We start from the raw sequence: 25,920 nt of genomic DNA, 5'->3' as shown, positions 1-25,920 counted from the left end.
GGGAGGGAGAAATGGAGTAGGCCATTGCAGTAATAATAGAAAAACTACACATATTAAAAAAAAGAGTACAAGTAAAAACTGATAAAATCTAAATAAAGTATACAGTTAATAGTACCATACCATCATCCATTTCCTGTGTTTGATTATTATTGTTTCATAAGATGTCATGATGGAGGAAACCTGGTAAAGGATACACAGAAACTCTGTACTATTTGTGCAACTTTCATGTGAATCAAAAATTATTTCAAAATAAAAGGGTTTTAAAAATGCAGAAAACACACCTCCTAAGAAACTTCTGTTAATGAGACAAAAAAAAGTATGAGGTTGTGTGCCGTCACTCACGCTTGTAATTCCAACACTTTGGGAGGCCAAGGTGGGCAGATCACTTGAGGTCAGGAGTTTGAGACCAGCCTGGTCAATATGGCAAAATTGTGTCTCTACTAAATATATAAAAAATTAGCTGGGTGTGGTGCATGCCTGTAATCCCAGCTATTCGAGAGGCTGAGACAAGAGAATCACTTACACCCTGGAGACAGTGGTTGCAGTGGGTAGAGATTGTGCCATTGCACATTAGCCTGGGTGACAGAACTAGCCTCTATCTCAAAGAAAAAAAAAAAAAAATGAACAAAAAGAAAATTACAAAACCTCCAAAACATAAAAGAAGATCTGAATCAACAATGAGAAATAAATTTCCAGAGGGGAAATCCAAACATCATAGCACAATCATTCGAATTATATTACTTATTTTAAGCAGTTCTATTTACAATCCTACTTCCTTTTTTAAATGACTTGATAAAATAATTCTGAGGTTCATATGTAACAATAAATAGACAAATAAAGCAAGATTAGCTCTACCAGATATTAAAGAATATAACGCTATAAAAATTTAAAACAGTATAATCCCAGCACAAGAACTATTAGACAAAGTAGCATAATCAAATGGTCTACACACATATCCTATTCCCTCCATGCTACACAGCTGAATTCCAGATAGACTGAAGAACAAAACAGTCAAAAAGTTACAGAAAGGGAATATTTGACAATTTTTAAAATATCATTAAGGGTTTCTGGTCCGACATGTACAGAGCTTGGAAGACATCACTCCTATCCTCACAACCAGAAAGCTGAACCAACTGCAAATCAGTAACTCTTCTTAGACCCAATAGGGAACTGAGGTTCAGGACAAATTGCTGCTCCCAAAACTGGAGAGAGAGGTGAATTCAGAAATCACAGCTACAGGTATCACAAACTCCAGCAGGAGAAACACACAGCTGGAGCCAGTATCCATAGAAACATTTATACTATAATGTAAATTGGTAGAGGTTCAATGTGAACTAGCATGAGAATTAAAAACTCAGGATGGGCAGTCTAGTTGGAAGAGAGAGGGTGAGAGGGGAAACTTTCCTGAGTTTTACCTCCAAGTGTCCCATCAGAGGTTCACACATGAAGATCAAAGAAAACTTCCCTGTAGCTTCCAGTAGGAGAAAAAATAATCATTTTGAAGTTGCCCAGAGATCTCTGTTCTCAATAACAAAGACCTGCCCTCAAAAGAAACTACAGCAGCCTCCCCTCATCCAAGGTTTCACATTCCACAGTTTGTTATCCACCACCTAACCAACTTGTGGGAAGAGAAATTCCAAACTCCAGCCCCCTTTCAGCCTTCCTACTATCTCATTTAAGTATTGGGAGGTAGAGGTTGCAGTAGCTAAAAAGCACTCATGAAGGTCACAGTCCAAAGACATAGGCTCACTAAAAGACTGAGAGCAAATCATAAGATTTAAAACAGTTTTACACACACACATACAACCACCACATTAATAGGGCTCCTGTGTAATAACAGGGCTTATAGCTTAAATAACTACAAGACTCCGATCCTACCTATGAAGGAGTTACTAGGGAAACCCAAAGACAACAAAGGAGACAAAAATAAATACATGAGAGGAAATTTTAATCTCTGACACCAAAGCTACAGCAAACAGCAAACACAACCTAACTCCGAGCCAGACAGGCCTCTAGGCCACACTATAGGCCTATTTATCTCAGTTCCTTCTACCCCTTAAGTCACATCCAGCTTACCAAAAAAATTACAAGGCATGCTAAAAGGCAAAAAACAGAGTCTGTAAAGACAACGCAGGCATCAAAGCCAGACTCATATATGACAGAGATTTTGGAATTATGACTGCCAGAATTCAGTAGCTATGATTAATGTGCTAAGAGCCTTAATGGAAAAAACTACAAGACATTCAAAGAACGATGGCCATTGTAAGCAGAGACCTGGAAACTCTCAGACTGAAATGGAAAACAAAAATCAGTAACAGAAATGAAGAATGCCTTTAATGGATTCAACAGCAGAACAGAGACAGTAGAGAAAACAGTAAGTGAACATGAAGATATATTGATAGAAACTTCCCAAACTAAAAAGCAAAAAGAATTTTAAAAAAAATATAACAATATTTAAGAACTGTTGGACAATTACAAAAGGTGTAACTATAGATAATGAGAATATCAGAAGAAGGGAAAGAAACACAATAAATATGTGACTAATGGTGATCAGTTCTTTGAAATTGAGAGACACCGAACTATAGATCCAGGAAGCTCACAGAACTCAAGAGAAATAAATACTAAAAAATCTACATCTAAGCAGATAGTTTTATCTAAAGAATCTATATAAAAAAACTTTGCAAAGAACAATAGTCCTATTAGTATGTGAAAAAAGGGTTACTTTTCACTTTCTCTAAATTTTCTATAACTACTTTTATAATTCAAAAATGTTAATTATAATTTTAATCTATGGCTACAAAAATAATCTTGCACAGTTTTAAAATGTTCTGAAACCAATTTCATAAAGAATTTCAAAATTTTTTTAGCAACTATATTTTCTAATGTATAACTTCCTTAAGGTAACTACTTTGAAATTTTTTTTTTTGCTCCATTATTTTATGAGCACATTATAATTACATTACCTTCTTCAGAACTGTGCTCAGAAGGTTCTGAGAAAGACAAGTTTACCACAATAATCTAACCTGGACTGCTGTACTTTTCCTGCCGCCTTCTGCCTCCTTCCCTTGAAAACAATCCCACTTCCTGTTTCTGACAGTGCATGTGCTTTTAGTGACTATCCTGCTTGCTTTCTATTACTAATGCTGTTCCAATACAGAGAGAGGAAAAGACTGATAGGTATCACTGTTTATTAAATCAGTAAATTTAATTTTATAAATAACAAATCAATATATTTGATCATGACCCTAGCCTAAAATGAAAGTTATATGATTTGTTAATCACTTCATTTATTCAGAAATATTTTTATCCCCAGGCAAGACTCACAGGCTGCTGTTGCTTTGCCTATAAAATAAGAGGGTATATTACATGAATTGGTGAAATGGTATATGGTATATCGTGAACAGCCAGGGGAATTTAACATTAAATTTATTCCTTCTGTCTGACTGCATGTTTGTACCCTATAACCTACTTCTCTTCATTCTCCCCACCACTCACCTTTCTCAGTCTGTTATCAATCTTTTTATTCTCTACTCCCATGTGATCAGATTCTTTTTAGCTCTCACGTATATGAGAACGTGTGACATTTCCCCAAATTTGTCTTTTTTTTCCTTTGAGACGAAGTCTTACTCTGTTGCCCGGGCTGGAGTGGTGCCACAATCTTGGCTCACTGCAACCTCTGCCTCCCGGGTTCAGGTGATTCTCCTGCCTCAGCTTCCCAAGTAGCTGGAATTACAGGTGCCCACCACTACACCCAGCTAATTTTTTTGTATTTTGCCTAGAGACAGGGTTTTACCACATTGGCCATGCTAGTCTCAAACTCCAGACCTCATGACTCACCTGCCATGGCCTCCCAAAGTGCTAGGATTACAGGCGTGAGCCACCGTGCCCAGCCCAAATTTGTCTTTAATATGTGCTTTGGTAATTTCACTTTAGCCTTTAATATTAATCTAACAATACTTATTTCAAATCATATTTAAAAACCATAGCTTATAATAGCCAACTTAATCCATATTTCTCTTAGTTGTGTATGCTTAAGTTATTGGAAACAAAATAAAAATTAAGGCAGTTTCCATGTATGGGGTACTATGCTTCATGTAGGGATAGGGGAAGGTTAGGTGAAATGTAAAATGTTCATGTTGTTTCTCCATTCTGTCATTCTCAATTCTATATTGGTAAAGTCATTATGAAATGAATTTTTTAAAGTTTTAAAGGTACAGATACAACGCAAGCTGAGCTTCCCACAAATCCAGCATTTCTTTCAAAATGTTTTCACTGCTAATTAGGAAAAATTTTAAAGATATTTGTAAACATTAAAATATGCAAATCAAGTCACTGCTCTACTCATGAAATTGTACACAACTACATGTTAAATTCTTCAGTAAGGCTGACCTGTACTTAAGAATAATGCCATAATGCCCAAAAAAACGTAGTAACAATATATATGACAAAAGAGGTGATCACAACACAGTTTACCTCTCATAGTCTACCATTTCAGTCTACCAAAATTTCTGATTGTAGAATGGCAAAAAACTCTTTACCTAAGTTAATAGTGTTTGAAGCTATGTAAGATTCAAGAATTTTGTCTTTTCTAAAGTCATCCTCAAAATCTCGGCTGTAAATATTAAAGTACAGCCTATGCTATTCTGTTTTTGAGTGAAAACAATAAGAAAAGCTGAACTTTCCTAATTTAAATAAAGGATACAGAACACATTCCTCTATTTGGGATATGACAATGAATCACCATGGGAAAACTGACAATATAATAAAGGAACTATCACATAAAACTTTTTCTAAAATGGAGAAATAGGCTTAGGTTCTTTCTTCTTTCATTTATTTGACTGTCATTAGTCCTTTAAAACTTTAGGGCCAGAGTTATTTAATACCTTTATATGCACATAAATACATACATATAAACATGCAAAAATTCCCATCAGAATTCAAATTTAATTTACATTTTATAAATCTTTTAATTTTCAATTTCACAGGGATTAGTAGGAAAGAGTAAAGAGAGTTCAGTAATGTCAAAAAGCCAGAGCTTTTCTAGAATTCATATGAAAACAAATAGATTTCTACTTTAAGGAGGCAAATAACAATATGAATTGCCAGTGATAATTATTCCTTCCTAAGGAAGGAAAGAATAAAAAGCTAATCTGAATGTCAAATCTATAACTCATAAAACATCATGTGATTTATCTGAACAACTTGTAAGACAAGGGTCATCCTATGAGGTGGGGCACTGGGAAAAACTACAGTACCAAAAAATGCAGACTGTAGACTATATTAAACCTTAAAGACAACAACAGCAAAGAAAAAGCAGTTAGATATTAATGTCATTATTAATAACAATTTATAACTACAGTGTTGGTACAAACATTTTCCCATTCATTATCTCATTTGAAGATCATGTATCTTCACAACAATTCTCTGAGGAAAGCAGAACAAGTATCATTTACATTAAATGAAACTATACACATAAAACATTTATAAATATACTATAAGTACTCATAACTGTTAGTTACTGTTACAAATGAAGATTCAGAGGTCATGATGGCTTACTAATTAATCACAAAGTTCCAACCTAGGACTAAAGAAAAAGGGCACATAATGGCATCTTATCTATAAGACAAACCTAGACAGGCACATACCAAGTCAGAGAGTATCACTGACAAATCCCAGGTAAGGTGCAAAAGCTACACATATCCCTTATTTGATGGCTGAAAAATCCATTTTAAGACACTAAAATATCATCATACAAGTGTTTGCTTTTTTTTTTTAACCTTCAAGCAGGAAGGAAAGAAGAAATTTATGTCCTAGAAGAAAATACTATATGTTTTTTTATTCTATTTTATCAAATTGCAATAGCTATCTATTAAAATACATTAAAATCATTTTAGGCCAGTCTTTCTAATCGGCCATTCTATAGACGAAACAATTGAGTTCTTCTGCCAGAGGTGTAAAATATTCTGGAAATATCCAACACTCTATAAGAGGTGTGTTTTGCTGGAAAGCAATAAAACCGTGTTGAAATAAAAGCACTGGCAATTGAAGGCACTTTCTTAATATCCAAATACAGAATAAAAATCAAGAATCTTAAATACAGATCAAATCTAAATACAGTAAAAAACCTTAGTGTGAAACCTCACTGCTGAACCAGTTTCAGTTTGCCACGGACAAACCCTGAACAAGTAAATCAAATGCAAGGTTGAAGGATTTTATTGATTTTAATCCAGTAACTCAATTTTACTCAAAGCTCTAATATTCCTGCCTATATTTAAAACAGTATATATTTTTTTATCACTGAAACCTTAGGCTGATGTCCTTTTACATCACACCTTAGAAACTGAAAGAAATATAGATAGCCCTAATCATCAAACTCTTAGAATAAAAATAGGGTAGAATTTGCAATTCTATTGACCACACAATAAAAATTCAAGTTTGCAGCAACATTTTAGTTTAAATATTTATGCCGTGCAGTTAGTTTTTCCTAAAGATTTCATTTTTTTAAGTTACTATTAACTAAAAGACATACTGTAACAAAGAATTATTTTGAAAGCATGGTAATAACTGAGCAGTTAATACAGAATTCATTGTCTGTCTTATTCAGACACCAAAACCTACCAACTTATGTAGCAGAAAAAAATAAAACTAGTTTGATCAGCCCATTTCCTATACTGTTTTGCTTCAAAGCATACACACCAGAAATGTTTTATCAATGAACCAATAACATCTCCAAATTACATTCATTAAGCCCAACTCAAACATAGCTTGCACTTGCATAGTCACTTAACCTCAAATCCTTAACCATACCACGTAAAACTCTAAGATGTTTTCCAACATAGCTTCCCTTTCCCAACTGACAACTGATCACTCTACAGTCATTTCTGAGTGCTTATGTGATATTGTGCTGGCCTAGAGCCAGAACCGGAGCAAAACTATTTTATAAAATGCAAAACTGTTTTTAGATAAGTTGAAATGGCTGCCCCATTCTCCTCACAATAACTACTGTCCTTGGCCTCTGTAAATAGAACTGCCAGTTTGTTCCTCAAAACTATGTAAAGCTGCTTACCTTTTCTTATCAGTAACTGCTAAAATCTGTGACTTCTATCACCACCCAGACGATGTGTAAACAAATGTATATCCTGACTTCTGTAAACCACTGAGGTAACAAACAGAATGACAAAAGTCCCCTAGACCTTGGAATGTCCGGAGACCCCCGCCCTTGTCTCCACCCAGGAGGTGAATCGCAGAATCCCCTAGCCCTTGAAATGTCCGAAACCTTATCATCCCCATCCCCGCCCCTCACCCCCACTCCCAAGGTGGTTTTTCGGGTATAAAAAATCATGGCACCCTCCTTTTGCATCACAGGTTGGAGAGACGTGAGTCCTCTGTGGTCACCGGCATAATAAATGACCCTGCAATCTGGCATACTTTTGTCTTGTGATAACTTTCTACGCTCCGGTCAAATACAACACTTACCTATACAAATCACTTATTTCTAGCTACGTCACAAATTTAAAAATAAATAATGGAAAAACATAAGGTGGTACTAATGGATTATTCCTAACATACTGAAATTTAGGAAAGTGGACATTACCTTCCCTCTAAATCCAGTTTTAAGTTGCTATTTAAGTACCAAATCAATTCACCATTTTCGAACTACTACCTTCCCACAGGAGAATCCATCAGTAACAATTTAAAAGACTTGTCCTTGACACTTTAGAGTACTCAAAGGTTCAGTATAACCTAACTACCTTTAGCAAGAATTACATCATGTCACGTTGAAGATCTGAGAGCTATAATAGTAATATTCACCTTAGGGCATATATGCATTTTCTTTTTTTTTTTTTTTGGAGATGGAGTTTCGCTCTTGTTACCCAGGCTGGAGTGCAATGGCGCGATCTCGGCTCACCGCAACCTCCGCCTCCTGGGTTCAGGCAATTCTCCTGCCTCAGCCTCCTGAGTAGCTGGGATTACAGGCACACGCCACCATGCCCAGCTAATTTTTTGTAGTTTTTAGTAGAGACGGGGTTTCACCATGTTGACCAGGATGGTCTGGATCTCTTGACCTCGTGATCCACCCGCCTCGGCCTCCCAAAGTGCTGGGATTACAGGCTTGAGCCACCGCGCCCGGCCCATATATGCATTTTCTATACATGCAACATATTGATTATAATTACTTTCAGCACTACCATCCCTCTGATTCTCTTCCCCACTATTTAGCTTGGAATAAAGGTATTCTGGAAAGAATACAGGAAAGAAGCCTCTGAACAGAAATATTCATATAGCCACACCCAGCAAGAATGTGACCAGTTAGCTCAAGAGTCATACTAACAGGAAAAGCAAAAAAAGCTCTTCTGGAGCCAGATGGCTCATCAGCCAGTCTCAAAGAGCTTTCCTCTTAGACTCACTTGTATCTAAAAGGATACAATAGGCCTAGTTTCTTAAAGTCAGAATAAAATTGGTAATATTCGAAAGAATTAACTAACTTGAAACTTCTATGAGAAGGAGAAAGGTAGAGAGCTATCATGGGTAAGTCTTCCCTAACTTTCAGTTAACAACTTACTAAGGCCTGTGCTCCAAACCATGCTAGAGATTATGAGGAAATCAAGAAGCATATAAAAATCGTGATTCTTTCCCTGAATTTACAATATTAGTTTCAATTACTAATTATCATTCCAATGATCCAACTTCACTGCTTTCCCCTTTGGTCAACCTGGGGACACACAATCAAAGATCCACTCAGCTTCTACAAATAGCCAAGATGGAGTAAAAAAGACTATATAGACTTACCCTCTTACCTAAAACGAGAAAACAGAATTATAAAATATATAACAACAATTTTCAGACATTGACATTAAACAGGAAATCAGCATAGTATGAGGATTCCTGAGAAAATGGAAATGAAGTGAGTCCTATGACTGCCTGAGAGTGTTTCCACACTACAGCATGGGGAGGGAGAACTCAGGGATCCAACATTCTCCTTGAATTAAGGAGCAAGTATCAAGGAAAGACAGGCAGCTGAAGTTGGCTGGGCAGTGTACTGAAGAGGGCAGAGCTAAAACCAGAATTTTTAGCAGAGCACCTCTCAGTGCATATGTGTTAAGAAACTGAGGTCAAAAAAGAACCATTCAAAATGGGAAAGTGGCTGGGCGCGGTGGCTCACGCTTGTAATCCCAGCATTTTGGGAGGCGGAGGCGGGTGGATCACAAGGTCAAGAGATCGAGACCATCCTGGTCAACATGGTGAAACCCCGTCTCTACTAAAAATACAAAAAATCAGCTGGGCATGGTGGCGCGTGCCTGTAATCCCAGCGACTCAGGAGGCTGAGGCAGGAGAATTGCCCGAACCCAGGAGGCAGAGGCTGCGGTGAGCCGAGATCGCGCCATTGCACTCCAGCCTGGGTAACGAGAGCGAAACTCCATCTCAAAAAAAAAAAAAGAAAATGGGCAAGTGGAACAATTTTGGGGGTCAGTATTCCCTTCAGCCAAAGTGGCAAAACCTTCTAATACACAGGGCACTGGGTGGAATACTCTGAAGGGGCACTACAAGGGACTGCCAGTAATGGAGCAAAATTAGTCCTAGGCTAAAAGCTATTGTGGCTCCATTAAACAAACTTAAAAGCACACCTCAAAAAGAAACACTGTTTCCAGATAACTTAAGTATGTCCCAAAACAAAGCTTGAAAGCATAGGAATATGAAAATATCCAGTACCTAGCAAGGTAAAATTATGGTAAAATGGATGTCTGCCATACAGTTCAAAATTACCTGACATGTAAAGAAGCAGGGTAATATGCCCCATAATGTAGAGAAAAGCAAATCAATAGAAAGCAACCGAGAAACGACACAGATGATAAAATTAGTAGACAATGACATCAGAGTTATTATAACAATATTCCACTTGTTCAAAAATATATAGGAAAAGCATATGATGGGGTTTGCCTGTGTCCCCACCCAAATCTCATCTTGAATTCCCATGTGTTGTGGGAGGGACCTGGCAGGAGGTAATTGAATCATGGGGGCAAGTCTTTCCCATTCTGTTCTCATGATAGTGAATAAGTCTCATGAGATCTGATGGTTTTAAAAAGAGGCGTTCCCCTGAACAAGCATTCTCATTTTTTGCCTGCCATCATCCGGGTAAGATATGACTTACTCCTCCTTGCCTTCCACCATGATTGTGAGGCTTCCCCAGCCATGTAGAACTGTAAGTCCAATTAAACCTCTTTCTTTTGTAAATTGCTGTCTTGGGCATGTCTTTATCAGTAGTATGTAAATGGCCTCATACAGTAAATTGGTATCAGTAGAGTGGGCGTTGCTGAAAAGATACCCAAAAATGTGGAAGCAACTTTGGAACCGGGTAATAGGCAGAGAATGGAACAGTTCTGAGGGCTCAGAAGAAGACAGGAAAATGTGGAAAGGTTTGAAACTTCCTAGAGACTTGTTGAATTGCTGATAGTGATATGAACAATAAGGTCCCGTCTAAGGTGGTCTCAGATGGAAATGAGGAAATTGTTGGGAACTGAAGTAAAGGTGACTCTTGTTATGTTTTAGCAAAGAGGCTGGCAGCATTTTGCCCCTGCCCTAGAGATCTGTGGAACTCTGAATTTGAGAGAGATGATTTAGGGTATTTGGAGAAAGAAATTTGTAAGCAGCAAAGCACTCAAGAGGTGACTTGGGTGCTATCAAGGGCATTCAGTTTTAAAAGGGAAACGGCATAAAAGTTTGGAAAATCTGCAGACTGACAATGCAATAGAAAAGAAAATTCAATTTTCTCAGGAAAAATCCAAGCCTGCTGCAGAAATTTGCATAAATAACAAGGAGCTGAATTTTAATCCCCAAGACAATGGGGAAACGTCTCCAAGGCATGTCAGAAGTTTTCATGGCAGCCCCGCTCATCACAGGCCCAGAGGTTTAGAAGGGGAAAATGGTTTAGTGGGACAGGCCCAGGGTCCCTGTGCTATGTGCAGTCTGGGGACTTGGTGCCCCTAGTCCCAGACATTGCAGCCATGGCTGATAAGGGCCAACGTAGAGCTCAGGCCATGCCTTCAGAGGGTGCAATATCCAAGCCTCAGTAGCTTCCATGTGGTGTTGAGCCTGTGAGTGCACAGAAGTCAAGAACTGAGGTTTGGGAACCTCCACCTAGATTTCAGAAGATGTATGGAAACACCGGATGCCCAGGCAGCTCATGGAGAACCTCTGCTAGGGCAGTGTGGAAGGAAAATGTGGGGTTGGAGCCCCCACACAGAGTTCGTACTGGAGCACCACATAGTGGAGTTATGAGAAGAGGGCCACAGTCCTCTAGACCTCAGATGGTAGATCCACTGACAGCTTGCACTGTGCACCTGGAAAAGAAGTAGACACTCAATGCCAGCCCATGAAAGTAGCCGGGAGGAAAGCTATATCATGCATTCACCACAGGAGTGGAGCTGCCCCAGGCCATGGGGGCCCAACTCTTGTGTCAGCATGACCTGAATGTGTGACATGGAATCAAAGGATATCATTTTGAAGCTTTAAGATCTGACTGCCCCACTGGATTTCAGATTTGTATGGAGCCTTAGCCCCTTTGTTTTGCCCAATTTCTCCCTCTTGAAATTGCTGTATTTACCCAATGTATCTAGGAAGTAACTTGCTTTTAATTTTACAGGCTTATAGGTGGAAGGGACTTGCCTTGTCTCAAATGAGACTCTGGACTGTGAACTTTTGAGTTAATGTTGAAAAGAGTTTAAGACTTTGGGGGACTGTTGGGAAGCCATGATTGGTTTTGAAATGTGAGGACATGAGATTTTGGAGGGGTTGGGGTAGAATGATATGGTTTGGCTGTGTCCCCAACAAAATCTCATCTTGAATGCCCCTGTGTTGTGGGAGGGACCTGGTAGAAACTAACTGAATCATGTGGGCAAGTCTTTCCTGTGCTGTTCCCATGATAGTGAATAAGTCTCATGATATCTGATTGCATTGCCCTGCACAAGCTTTCTCATTTTTTGCCTGCGGCCATCCACATAAGATGTGACTTACTCTTCCTTGCCTTCTGCCATGATTGTGAGGCTTTCCCAGCCATGTGGAATTATAAGTCCAATTAAACCTCTTTCTCTTCTAAGTTGCTCAGTCTCTGGTATGTCTTTATCAGCAGCATGAAAACAGTCTAATACAGAATTTTAAGCAAAGAAATGAAAGATAATTTTTTAAAGGCCTATATTGAACTTCTGGAAGGGCAGGGATAAAAGAAACACCTGATATAAAAAATAAACTGGGTAAGATTAAAAGTGGATTACACACTGCAGAAGGATTGGCAAATTAAAGAACTAGCAGTAAAAACTATCTAAAACAAGATTGAGAAAGATAAACAGAACATCGCTGAACTTTCAGTAGAACAATTTCACGTGGTCTAATATAAGTGTATTTTGAGTTCCTGAAAGAGAGGAGAAACAGCACAGAAAAATTAATATGTGAAGAAATAATGGCCAAAAAATTTTAAATGTAATACAAACTATAAACTCACAGATCCAAGAAGCTCAACAAACCCCAGCTCAACAAACTAAGGGCCATTATAATCAAATAATTAAAAACATAGTGAAAATCTTAAAAGTAGGCAAAGAGTGAAAAATAAAAGACACACTACATATAGTGGAACAAAGACTGACGACAGCCTTCTCATCAGAAACAATGCAAGCCAGAAGACAATGCAACAACATCTTTAAAGTACTGAAACAACAAAAATGTTAGCTTAGAATTCTATACCCAACAAAAATATCCTTCACACGCTATGGTAAACAAAGACTTTTTCAGACATATAAAGTAAAAAGAATTCATCACCACTACATTTTTAAGTATAAGTAATGTTAAAAGAAATTATTCAGGATGAAGAAAAATGATACCACATAAAAATCTGCATACACACACACACACACACACACACACACATGGAAAAACAATGGGAATGGTAAATATGTGAATAAATTTTAAACAATTTTTAAACACTTTATATCTCTTTAAAAAAATAACTAAGAAAAAATAATAACAATGTATTGTAGGATTCATGTATAGAAGTAAACATATAATGAGAAGAATCCAGAAAAAAAAGTGAAAATACATTAATGTTCTTATACTACACATGAAACTGTATAATGTATACCATAAACCCTTAAGCAACCACTAAAAACAACAACAAAGAGCACTGCTAATAAGTCATCAAATAAAAAAAATGGAACTTAAAAATACCTCTTTAATCCTAAAGACACGAGAAAAAAGGAAACAGAGCAACTAAGACAAACAGAAAACAAATAACAGCTCACAGATTTAAACCCAACCACATAAATAAATATATTAAGTGTTCTAACTATTCCATTTACAAAAGAGATTGTGAAATTAGATGCAAAATTAGATGCTGTCTCCCAAAAATCCACTTTTAATATAAATACACCAGTAGGTTAATATTAACAGGATATGCCTGTTGGCCATTTGTAGGTCTTCTTTTGAGAAATGTCTATTCAGATCCTTTGCCCATTTTTTAATCAGGTTATTTATTTTCTTAATACAGGAATTGAGTTGTTTCGGTTCTTTATATATTTTTAATATTATCCCCTTATCAGATGGTTTGCAAATATTTTCTCTCATTTCACAGATAGGCAGTTTATACTGAGTCATAAAACAAATCAAATAAACATTAGGATTCATTCAAAAGGAATAAAAAAATCAAATTTATACTCCCCCTTCTATGGTATAGCATTTTAACTGGTGACTGCCAGCTAAAAACTCCATTCCCAGCCTTAATCCTTGAATTGTCCTTGAATACGGACAGTGACTAGCTCTCACTAACATACTGAGTGGTAAAAGAAGGCAAAGTTTAGAAGAGGGTACCCTCTCACCCTTCTCTTGCCTCTTTCCTAGGCTGAGGCCAGAGGGGATGGTAGAATAACAGATACTGGTACCGAAGACCTTAAATCATCCATGTACGAGCAAACTACCTATCAAGAAAGATCACCTAATATGAGTTTTTAAAAAATGTTTTTTAATTATTGTAATTAGACAATAAAATTTTGGGCTTTGTTTTAAAAGCAGCTAGCATCATACTAACTCAGGAAGCTTCTCTAAAGTTTTATGCAGAAGAGCCACATGACTTGATTTACATGTTTAAAGGATCACTGTAGCTGTTACATTGAAACTAGCCTACAGGTAAATTTGGAAACAAATATACTAGCTAAGATGTGGCAGTAATCCAAGTTAGAAATGAGGGTACACTGAATTAGGGTGACAACAGTATAAGTGTTGGGTAGTAGACATATTCTAAAGCTAGTAAGATTTTCTTGACAGACGAGATACAGAAGGTGAGAAAAAGAAAAATCAAGGAAAACGTTAGACACTGGAAAAATGGAGGTGTCATCAACTAAAATTGAAGAAGACAGAAATAAACAGATTGGGGTTAGGTAGGGTAAGGCAGGAGACGGACAGATCTTACCAACAGTGTGCAAAACTTGCAGATAATGTTGATGTTTTGGAGACTAAAAAGCCTATGTAATTACCCAAAGAAAATGTCAAGTGGGTACCTGAATTACATGAATCTAATGTTTAGGAAATAGGTCTGAACGAGAAATATCTATCTGGAACCTGTCAACATATAAATCACCAACTAAGGGGGAAGAAATAGAGTTCCAAAAACTGAGTCCTTGGATTTTCTTATGTTAAGAGGTTGGGGAGAAAAGGAGAATCTAACACAGGAGACAGAGAAGTGACCGGTGAGGTGGGAAAAAAACCAAGGATGTGGTATCTTGGAAATCAAGTTAAAAAAGCCTCCTAAGAAAGAAGTCATCAATTGTGCCTAATTCTGCTGATATGTCAAGTAAGAAGACTAAAACTTGACCATAGCATTTAAGAAAGTTACTAGTGACTTTAGCAATTAGAGGCAGTGAGAAAAAAAACAAATTTGGGGGAAGTTTTTCTACAAAAAGGAGCAGAAATATGGGACAGAGATTAGCTGGAAAAGTGGGAATCAAAACAAAGCACTGTTTCATTTTTCAGATGGGAGAAACAATATCATGCTTATACGCTAATGAGAATAATACAGCAGAAAGGGAGAAAATGGTAATTATTGAAAAATGAGGGAAAGCTTCTGGAAACGTGTCTTTAGGCAAGTGAGGCAACAGAATCAGGTGCACAAGTGACCCAACAGGAACACTGACAGTTAATCTATTGTTACGCAGAAAGGTAGAATACATAAGTACAGGTACTGGTAGATGGGTAGATCTTAAAAATAATTAGGCTATAGTGAACCACGATTATGAAGTTCATCTATAAGTACATCCTTCAAAAGTGGTCTTTCTGGAGAGCAGTATTTGAACACTCATTATTATTTCAATTTCATTAAGTGCCAAAAAGCTATTAGAAAGCTTACCACAGTGGTGACCAGACATTCTGGAATTATCTTAATTGAGATCAACTGTTTCAGGGGACTACTCCATGGCACTAGGTATCCTATATAGAACTCATAAATGAGGCACCAATTACTAATTCTAGAATAACAGTATTCCTATTAACCCAAAGTCCTCAAAACAGTAGCTACTGTGAGGTTTTCCAAACGATTTCAGAAGTGAGGAAATCTATCATTCTCTGGAACATCTTATAGGTATCACTGCATGGTTTCAGGCACTTGTGAAAACTACCAACTTCAAAAAGCAGTCTCCACCTTGGTCATGGAATTAGTTGTTTTGTTTAGTACAGTTTTAAGAACATAATGAGTGCCATAATTATCACCAATGGATGAGTATAATCCATTCTGAATTAATTTTTCCATGTAAAATTATTCCTAACATGCTCATAAATTCATGTAGGGATATAGGAATATAGTCAACAAATATTATTTATAATGCTAAAACCCTACAGAAAATAAATTTACCAAGGACATAGTTTATTTATGTGACAAAACATTTCAATGCACTGCTCCACCAATCAATATTAGCAACAAGTGTGCTCTTGTAATTTGGAAAGAACTACTTTTTACAAGTCACAAATTCTGACCTGTTTGGTAGTAAGCCACAGCTAAATAGTTTTCATTTGGATTCCCTGTCCTTGTCCATTTCTCACTAGACAATTAAGTCTACATTTTAACACAAAGAAGTATTTTTAACTTCATTTGAAGTTGAAAAACTTCTTTTGCACAACTATAATGTGCTTATCTCCTAAATTTAATTCACAATCTGCATGTTATTAAAAACAAAAAAAAGTCCATTAAATGTGAAACATCTACTACAAATCTGTGATCCTTGCCGTTAAAGGAATCACATACTCCTTTGCAAATCTGATGAAAGTTATGTATATAATTTCAGGGAATTCACTGATACCCTGAAGCCTATTTATGGGTCCCTGAGGTTTAAAGAATTTCTGATTAGTGGAAAACACCTTCCAAAATCGATCCAAGAACATACGAAAACTTAATATGTGATTAAAAGAAGGAATGTTAACATATAGTTGAAAACAATGATTTACTGAGAATATCATGATAAATCTCTGTAAACATATAAATGGTTTAAAGAGCCAAATGTAATAAACTATAAAATACTATAATAAAATACAGAGAATGTACACGATCCTGGCTCAGGGAAATCTTAAGCAACATATGAAAACTACTTGCCTAAATTGATAGATTTAACTGTGTGTATTTTAAAACGTCTACATGAGCAAAACACAACCATAAAAATTAAGAAACAAATGGCAAACCTAGACAAAAACAAATGCAAGAGGCCAAGTGTGGTGTCTCACGCCTGTAATCCCAGCACTTTGGAAGGCAGAGGGGAGCAGATCACTTGAGGTCAGGAGTTCTAGACCAGCCCATCCAACATGGTAAAACTCCATCTCTACTAAAAATACAAAAATTAGCTGGTCGTGGTAGCACGTACCTGTAACTCCAGCTACTTGGGAGGGTGAGGCAAGAGTGAGCCGAGATCACACCACTGCTCACTGCACTCCAGCCTCAGCAACAGAGCAACACACCAACAACAAAAAAAAAAGGCAAGACATACGACAGATAAAGGAGTACTAATTCTAACATTAAAGAAAAAAAAAATAAGTAAACCACCCAATAGAAAAATAGACAAATGAAAATTAACAAGTAAAAGGGCAATAAACTTATGTAATGATGTTCAACCTAACTAGAAAGTAGAAGGTAAATTAATTTATCATTCTACAGGCTCACACTGGCAAAAACTAAAAGCTGATATCTTCCAGTGCTTATGAATGTGGGCTGGCCGTGTAGATTACTATACCTTTTGAAAAACAAAAATGGGTGGCCAGGCGCGGTGGCTCAAGCCTGTAATCCCAGCACTTTGGGAGGCCAAGGCGGGTGGATCACGAGGTCAAGAGATCGAGACCATCCTGGTCAACATGGTGAAACCCCGTCTCTACTAAAAATACAAAAAAGGAGCTGGGCATGGTGATGCGTGCCTGTAATCCCAGCTACTCAGGAGGCTGAGGCAGGAGAATTGCCTGAACCCAGGAGGCGGAGGTTGCGGTGAGCCGAGATCGTGCCATTGCACTCCAGCCTGGGTAACATGAATGAAACTCTGTCTCAAAAAAAAAAAAAACCAAAAATGGTTGAAAAGTAGATTTTAAAATCTGTTAAATTATAAAATATGTATATCCTTTGTCCCAGCAATCTCACATGTAAAATTCATCCTAGCACAAAATGACATCTACATAAGTTAAATAGACATATAAAGACCTTTCCTGCAATCGTTTATAATACCAAGAAAAAAAAGAAACAGGCAAAAAATTTACGTGTGTGTGTGTGTGTGTGTGTGTATGCACATAAATGACAAAAGGGGGGACAAACTGTCCATTACCAGAATAATGGCTTCATAATTTATGATACACACATACTTTGGAATATTATACAGCTATTACTAATGGAATGGATAAGTCACATTTATATATATTGACCTGGAAAGAAGTCTGTAACATTCAAGGCAAAAAAAAGCAAATTTCATTGTAATATGTGCACCGAAATGCCATATTTGTTTTTTAAAAAATAAAAACAGCCAGGCGCAGTGGCTCACGCCTGTGATCTCAGCACTTTGGGAGGTCGAGATGGCGGATCACGAGGTCAGGAGTTCAAGACCAGCCTGACTAATGTGGTGAAAACCCGTCTCTACTAAAAACACAAAAAATTAGCCAGGCATGGTGGTGCATGCCTGTAATCCCAGCTACTCATAAGACTGAGGCACGAGAATCACTTGAACCCGGGAGGCAGAGGTTGTGGTGAGCCGAAATCCTGCTACTGCATCGAGCTTGGGCAACAAGAGCAAAACTTCTCAAAAAAATAAAAATTAAAAATAAATTTAAAAACTGTATTATTGAATATTGGTTTATTTTAGGAATTCCTAATTAATGAATTTCCCAAGTGGTCAATGAGTACACCTCAGTTTTGAATACATCTATGGCTCTATTTAGAGGTCTCACCATCAAAATACTGTACTCTCAAATCAAGATATATTAAAGGCACTATCAGATAACACTATCCTTTGGAATCTTCTACAATGAAAATAACAACTACTTTTAAGGACAAAATGTTTAAGTTTTTTTTTTAATGCCAAAATAAAAATGCTTTTTAACGTTGTGATTTTGCAAGTATGGAAGACAAGTCAGATTTCTTTTTCCTATAGAAAAATATGCTATCTATTTCAGTTGTTTCATTGAGTAACATAATTATGTTCATTACATGAATATAAACAAGGGGCAGATGTTACATTAAACCAACTCCTCTGTGCCAGAAATTCAACTTTCTCTGAATGATATTCTTATAATAAATGCAATTAAACATTGATATTACAATTTTAAAACTCTATTCAAATAGCCAAATCACGGTGTAATGTCAACATAAAGTCTTAGACAGACATAATTAAAGGAGCACTTAATTTGGAATCAGACATACCTGGTATGCAATCCTGGCTCTGCCACTTAAATGTGATGTGGCCTTGGGCAAGTATATAACCTCTAAACCTGTTCCTGCATCTGCAAAAATGGCACTCTGTTGTTTTGGGATTTTTTTTTTTTTTTTTTTTTTTTGAGACTGAGTCTCACTGTATTGCCCAGGCTGGAGTGCAATGGCGGGATGTCCGCTCACTGCAATCTCCGCCTCCCGTGTTCAAGGGATTCTCACTCCTTAGCCTCCCTAGTAGCTGGGATTACAGGCGCCCACCCCCATGCCCAACTGATTTTTGTAGTTTTAGTGGAGATAGGGTTTCACCATGTTAGCGACACTGGTCTCGTCCTGGCCTCCAATGATCCGCCCACCTCAGCTTCAGACGTGAGCCACCGCACCTGGCCAAAAAATGGCTTTAGATGGCGTTCTTACTTTAAACGCAAGTATCTCAGATGAAAAGTGCCTAGTACAGAATCTGGTTGTCAAAAATACGGCTTCTTCTGCTAGACATAGTAACGCCCACCTGTTGTCCCAGGAGGATTTTGATGCATATTTATTGTTTTTGATGAAATTTTCTTTCTTGTATCACAAGAAAGCACTTTATATTGTAACTGAAGATATTCTATATCTTCAGATAACTTTCATTTAAAAATCATTCAGATTGTGTCTACGGAAACAATTTTCAAGTATACGGGGTAAAAAATGTTAGGCAAGGAGGAAAATCAAACACTTAAGTCATTCTAACCCACCGTAATGCATCTAAGAAATCAACTCCAGAGAACTCCAAATAGCAGCAAAACAAAGAATAAGCAAAAACTTTAATTTTAATATAACTTTCCACTTCCTGTGAGACTTTTTTTTTTTTTTTCTGTAGAGCTGGATCATTAATAAGCTAGAATATGACCCTGAATGTCGCTAAATGGATCCAAAAGAAAAGAAAAACCATACTGGATAACCTTCAATTTTAAAGTGGACATTTTTTTTAATTATACAAGATACATATTAATAAAAGAATTGGTAAATAAACTGAATATTCAAATTTTACTCTAGAGAGGACTGGGAGTATCTCTAGTTACTCTTTAGTTGCACTTCATTCAGATTTACTTGATGGTTTTTATTTCACTGCTCTTTAAAATGTCAAGGCTTTTGCAAAGCTTACCAAAATAGCTACTATACGTAATATTACAATTATTCTCTGGTATATTTTTCCTAAAAATTAATCATCCACTCACAGTAGCATCTACTCCTTGGTCTAAATTATAGTGCTGAGAGTTTTTTGCTGGATTCTCAAAATGTATTTTAAATGATGCTTAAGTGAGAGTATGCAAAAAACACTTCACGTTACTTTTCCGTATTCAAATTACATCCTCGAGCTGATTTTTAAGTGCCAAGTACATTTTTTAAATCAAAATTTACCACTGCCATTCTTTTAACATTCCCTCATGCTGAGCTCTTCCAAATGCCAAAGTTTCCTACTAATCCGAAGTGTCTATTATCTGTGATTTTTTTCCGGCCTGTCTTTCACAACTTCGCACCAACTTTTGTACTTTAGATCCCTTAACCCATGAAAGCACTGTTAACTCTTTAAGGTATTTAACATATGGTTAGCTTTCCACATAATCCTACCTTTCCTTTAACAAACACAAACTTCACTACATAATTCCCCTTCATCGTTCCCTCCTCTTTGAAATTCCCATCAACACTGCCGCGAAGCAACATACGTAGGCATCCCTATTCTCAAACCCAATTTATCAGTTGAGCGCCACTAAAAAAGAATTTAAATCCCCGGACCCTCATTTCCGTACTCCGCTAAAGCTTTTAACTCGCGTTCCTGCCCTACCTTGGCCAGCCTCCCTCAACTGGTATTTGTAAGGTCCCTTGCTGCCCCGAGCACAAGAGTGCAACTCGCTACAGTGTATTTCTTTTACTCCCCATCATCCCGGCATCTCCTTCCATTTCTGAGCACCTATCCCTTCATGAACCCCAAAAATAATTCGTATCCAGATGCCCATAGCTCAATTTAGAATACCCTCGCCTGACATTGCCAGGGCTTTCTGTACGACTTCCAAGAGAACACGCGAGGCTGAGCGCTTTCGTCTCTACAAGCAACACCCGCTCCCCACTGAGTTCGGTCTTCTCTCGCGCGCTGTCTCCGTGGAATGCCTACTTTGGGGCACCCCTTTGGCTCGGGAAGCCCAACCTCGCAACCTCTGCCCCGTGACCTCGCGAGTCCAGCACGCCACTCATGCTTAATTCACCCCATTCCTGGAGCTCGTGCTCTCGCTGCCCCTCATTCCCGGTTCTCTTTGAAACGTGTTTCAGCCCCCGAGCCAGACCCCAGGTTAGACGAACGCCCACAAGCTCCAGCGGGAGCGCCTCCTCAGCCCCTTCCACAGCACCCAGCTAGAAGCAGTTCAGTTCCTCACCTAGCTTCGACCGGGACTCCTCCAGTTTCTGGATCTGGTTTTCCAAGAAGAGCATCGCCACCGCGAAGGCCACCACCGCCAGCAGCTGCAACTTGGGCGGCATCATAATCCTGAGGAGCCCCATGAAACCCGCTGCTCGGGATCAAGACATACCGCGGGGGGCGGGGAGCGGGGCCCCGGAGGCGAGAGAGACACCGGGAGGAGCCCGCCTAGCCGGGAGGTAGGCAAGGAGAGCGCAACACCGAGAGAACCACCGCAGCGACCCCCCTTCTCGCCTCTCCAGTCCCCCTCCCCCAGGCGCCAGCACCAACGACACCGGTGCCTGCTTCTCCTCAGCGGACTCAACGACCGCCCCCTCCGAAAGCCCGCGCAACAAACAGCGCGAAGCGGCTGCCGGGCTCTCGCCTCCCTCTACTGCCTCAATCCCCGACCCCCGCGCCCGCCTGCATGCCCGCCTCCCTCGCTTCCTTCCTTCCCTCCCTCCTTATCTCGCGGCCGCGCGCCCCTCCACCGGCGCTGCGGCTGCGCCGCCCTCAGCCCCGCCCCCGCCCATCCCCCTCCGCCACCACGCGCACGCATCCGCGTACGCTGCTGGGCAACCAGAAGCCCCGCCCCTCTTCCCGTTCGGGTCCACTTATGGGACCGAAGAGCCCCTGCGCTTCGCTCGTGGTTCGGTTTACGGTTGGTTTCCTCTGCTACAGATTTCAATCAAGACGACATTCGATTGGGTAAACTTGAAGAAGAAGGCAGGGCTAAAACTGGCGAAGGCGTGGCTTCTTGGCTACTTGACGAAGTGTCGTGAGTGAAAGAAAGGAAACCGCAGAAGCAAAGAAGTGGGAAGTTTAGGAAAGTGCCTGATTTGGGTAATCGAAAGCACCCAGTGACTGTATTTGTATTTGATGCCTTTTAAGCTTTCATAGGCCCTTAGTTAATACCTATCACTTCCAAATTAGAGCTGTAAGGACAACGGCCGTTAGCGTCCTGTTTTGGATCAGGCTCTGGAGTGGACGCCCCTAGCCGAGGGGTCCTTCTGGGCAGCCGGAAACCTGCGGAAGGGGATAGCGATGGCGGCTGGGCTGGGTGGGTGGCTGTTGCCGGCGTTTCAGCTACGGTTGTTGTTCGCGACTGTGCTTCAAGTGGTGAGTGTAGATCACCTTCGCAGCTGCCACGGAGAGAGTAGGAGGGATTGCAGCTGAGGAACACGCAACATTCGAGTCCTGGTTGAAAAGGGTGGGCGGACAGCGGTTCCTTAGTGACTGCTGAGGCCAGAATGCAACGTGTCTTAATTTCTCTGTTGAGCCTCGGGTTTCTAGCTTCAGTTTTCTCCCGGTTTCACGTTGTCTTGGGTACTTAGCTTCTCTCACACGGCTCTAGCTAAAAACAATCTGTAAACCACACCAGGTAGGAGGGAGAAATAATAAAGCTTGGTAAGAAGTCAAAGTTGTTTTTAAATGGGCAGAAATGCAAGACACTACTACCCTCATGACGAGGCTTCCAAATCTTAAAGGGAAATCTTCAAGTCGTTGGTCCAGACGAACAATTCCGTTTACCTCTCTTTCGCGCCCACCTCTCCTAACTTCTTTTAGTCTCTTAACCTCGGTTCTCCTCTGCTATTCACAGACGGCTGGCTGTGCTTCAGTTTGATTTGTGCTTCTAAACAATGTTGTTGGAATAAAAGGATTTATCTATACCAAAGTATAATTTATTTTTGAAATTGATTTAATGATGGCTGTTGTCTTTAAAATAAGGCAGCGTTTTTTATTTCGTTTTTCTCTATTGGCAGAATAGATGGATTATCTTTGAATGGGGAAAGTTTACTTTTAACTTATTTTTTCTCATATCCATGTTTTGCTATGTGAATGATAAAATTTTAGGCACAGTGTTGAAAGCTTTTAAGTTTCTTATCCTAGCTTAGTTTTTCAGGTAGTCTCTAATAAGGAGACCTGGTTTAATTTACTTATCCAAGGTTGAGGGAGTTAGGGACTACCCCGGAGTCCTCTAGGAACACCTCTACTTTCCTTTTTCTCAAAGTGCTTGAAAGCATCCAGCCTGTTTGCTTTGGCTACTTTATCCAAAAGGTAGATTCTTAACTTTTGTAGTTAACATTCCAATACTCTCTTTATTCAGGCATTTGGTGCTTTAGGAATTACTGGATCATCTGTCTCTAACTTTCTACTGTTTAAGGGTGTTTGTACATCTTTAGGTCATTTGAGAATAACTTTTCAAGATGTCTTCTCCTGATCTCCCTCTGTCTTTGACTGTCAGTAGTCTATAGCTGTGTAACCACGCTCACGATTTCGCATAAGTCTGGGTCAGTGGAGTAGAACTACTCCACCTATGTTCGTTTTCCTCTGGTCTCATTTATGCTTTTTGTTGACCTAGTAGGTCAGCTAAACCGAAAGGTCCCAGGGTTACCACTGTTCATAGTTGGTGCTGTCAGCTCGAGGACTTGGTTCTCTTCCATGTGGCTTCTCGTTCTCCAGTAGGCTAAACCAACTTCTTTTCATGGCAGTCTCAGGGCAGCACTCCAAAAGAGCAGAAGCTACAATGCCTCTTAAGGCCTTGCCTTGGAAATTACGTATATTATTTCTATCACATGTTTCTCAAAGCAAGTCACAAGACTAATTCACATTTCAGGGATGGGGAAATTGATTCCATTTCTACATGGAAGGAGTAGCAGGGTCACTTTACAAAATGTGCATACCAGGATAGGAGGAATTTATGGAATTATTTAGTTCCATATGTTAAAAATGGTGGGAATTAATTAAACAGTGTGCCACAGTGACTGTTCTCAGAATCCAAGACAGAAATTTAGGTGTCTTCTTTGACTCCTTTCCTTACATATCTCATATCCAGGCAATTACTGAATCTTGTTGATTTTAATTCCTAAACATCTCAAATCCATCTACTTATTGTTAATTCCTCATTCAGGCCATAAACATCTCTCTCCTCAGAAATAACTCTTGGTTCGCCCTTCATATTATCTCTGACTGTATTCAGAATCTTAAATGGTTGGCTTTGCCTTTGCCAGCTTCCCAATTGTCCAAGCCAAAAATTAGTCATTTTTGGCCAGCTCTGGTGGTAGCTCATGCTTGTGATCCCAGCACTTTGGGAGACCAAGGCGAGCAAATCACCTGAGGTCAGGAGTTCAAGACCAGCCTGGCCAACACGGCAAAACCTTGTCTCTAGTAGAAATACAAAAATTAGCTGGGTGTGGTGGTGGTGCCTACTCAGGAGGCTGAGCCAGGAGAATCGCTTGAACCCCAGAGGTGGAGGTTGCAGAGCTGAGATTCACACCATTGCGTTCCAGTCTGGATGACAGAGCAGGACTCCGTCTCTCAAAAAAAAAAAAAAAAAAAAAAAATCATTTTAAATCCTCTTTTCTTTCACTCTGAATTTGATTAGTCATTAAAGCCTTAAAAATCTCTAAGCCAGTTCACTTAATAATTGTTTCCACAGGTAGTACTTACATTCAGGCCAGTATCTTTGCCTAGAATTACAAGAGCTTCCTTAACTGGTCTCCCATCTCATTATTTTGTTTCCAATATCTACAGTGCATCAAGTGATCTGTCTAAAACTTAAATCTGTCATGATTAAAACTCTTCAGTGGCTCCTTACTGCTTTTAAGGTGAAGTCTGTCCTCCTCAGCGTTCCATAAGGAGGCACTTGTTTGTCTATCCAGGCTTATTTCCCAATATTTACTTCTGTTAAGAAGGCAGAAAGGTACAAGTGGAGAATTGGCATCACTTGTTCAGTATATTTCACATAGTGTGTTCTCCCTTACCAGACCTTTGACCATGGTGTTTTCATTACCTAGATAGAAGTTGCTTCCCAGCTTCTCATACACTCCTCCTTTTCTCCCACCACACACACACACACACACACACACACACAAACACACACACACACACACACACTCTCTCTCTCTCTCTCTCTCTCTCTCTCTCTCTCTCTCTCTGACTATCTTCTATTCATTCTCTTTTAGTTCTGAGCAGAGAAATCACTTCTTCCAATAAAGCTTCCCTATACCCCAAGTTTGGATTGAGAGATTTTTTTATGTGCCCCAGTGGTGATCAATATTTATTCTCTCAGATACTTTCCATAGTTTTCTTTTATAATTTCTTGTTCTTTGGCTTTCTCCCTCCCCTGCCCCCAAAGGGAAGGACCCTGTCTTTCCTGTTGACTGTTTTATCTCTAGTGATATATATCCAGAGTAATACAATACTTGATGTTTAAGTGAAATGCTTGATGAATGAATTAGAGAATCCACAAGCAAAGGTCTGAAAACCTGGAAGTATGAAATCTGTTTGGAAACTATTATCAGCCCTGGATTTCAGTTTGCTTCATAGAGCTCTATTATCAGCGATCCCAACAGGAGGTGTGTAGATGAAAATTTTGGGAGGAAGAGAGGTTAAAATTCACATGCTTGGACTCTGCCTTAGATATGATTCAAAAATGTGTGGTAGCTGTACAACTCTAGCTAGTAAGTACATGTTAGACTGAAACCTTTTGAGGACAGGAATCAACTTACCCATTCTTTTGTGAATGTCACCCCCACAGAATGGAACATCCTAACTTACACAGAGT

The 25,920-nt window shown here is 39.0% G+C and overlaps 2 protein-coding genes across 4 annotated transcripts in view; one reads left to right on the top strand and one right to left on the bottom strand.

Moving 5' to 3' along the window:
* Positions 1-21,859, bottom strand: part of HS2ST1 (heparan sulfate 2-O-sulfotransferase 1) — a 188,576-nt gene extending 166,717 nt beyond the window's left edge. The window contains exon 1 of one of the 2 annotated variants that reach the window (XM_032247787.1): positions 21,334-21,859. In XM_032247787.1, the coding sequence (XP_032103678.1) occupies positions 21,334-21,457 (124 nt within the window). In that variant the 5' untranslated portion in view covers positions 21,458-21,859. The remainder of the gene's footprint in view (positions 1-21,333) is intronic. The other variant, XM_032247786.1, reaches the window with a different exon arrangement.
* A 113-nt stretch (positions 21,860-21,972) lies between these two features.
* Positions 21,973-25,920, top strand: part of SELENOF (selenoprotein F) — a 46,522-nt gene continuing 42,574 nt past the window's right edge. Inside the window, exon 1 of one of the 2 annotated variants that reach the window (XM_032247785.1) lies at positions 21,973-22,472. In XM_032247785.1, coding sequence (XP_032103676.1) covers positions 22,398-22,472 — 75 coding nt within the window. In that variant the 5' untranslated portion in view covers positions 21,973-22,397. The remainder of the gene's footprint in view (positions 22,473-25,920) is intronic. The other variant, XM_032247784.1, reaches the window with a different exon arrangement.

The sequence above is a fragment of the Sapajus apella genome, unplaced genomic scaffold (assembly GCF_009761245.1).
Source record: "Sapajus apella isolate SASKATOON/1434 unplaced genomic scaffold, GSC_monkey_1.0 scaffold64, whole genome shotgun sequence".
Classification (NCBI taxonomy): Eukaryota; Metazoa; Chordata; class Mammalia; order Primates; family Cebidae; genus Sapajus; species Sapajus apella.
This window is presented reverse-complemented; position numbering and strand designations above follow the sequence as displayed.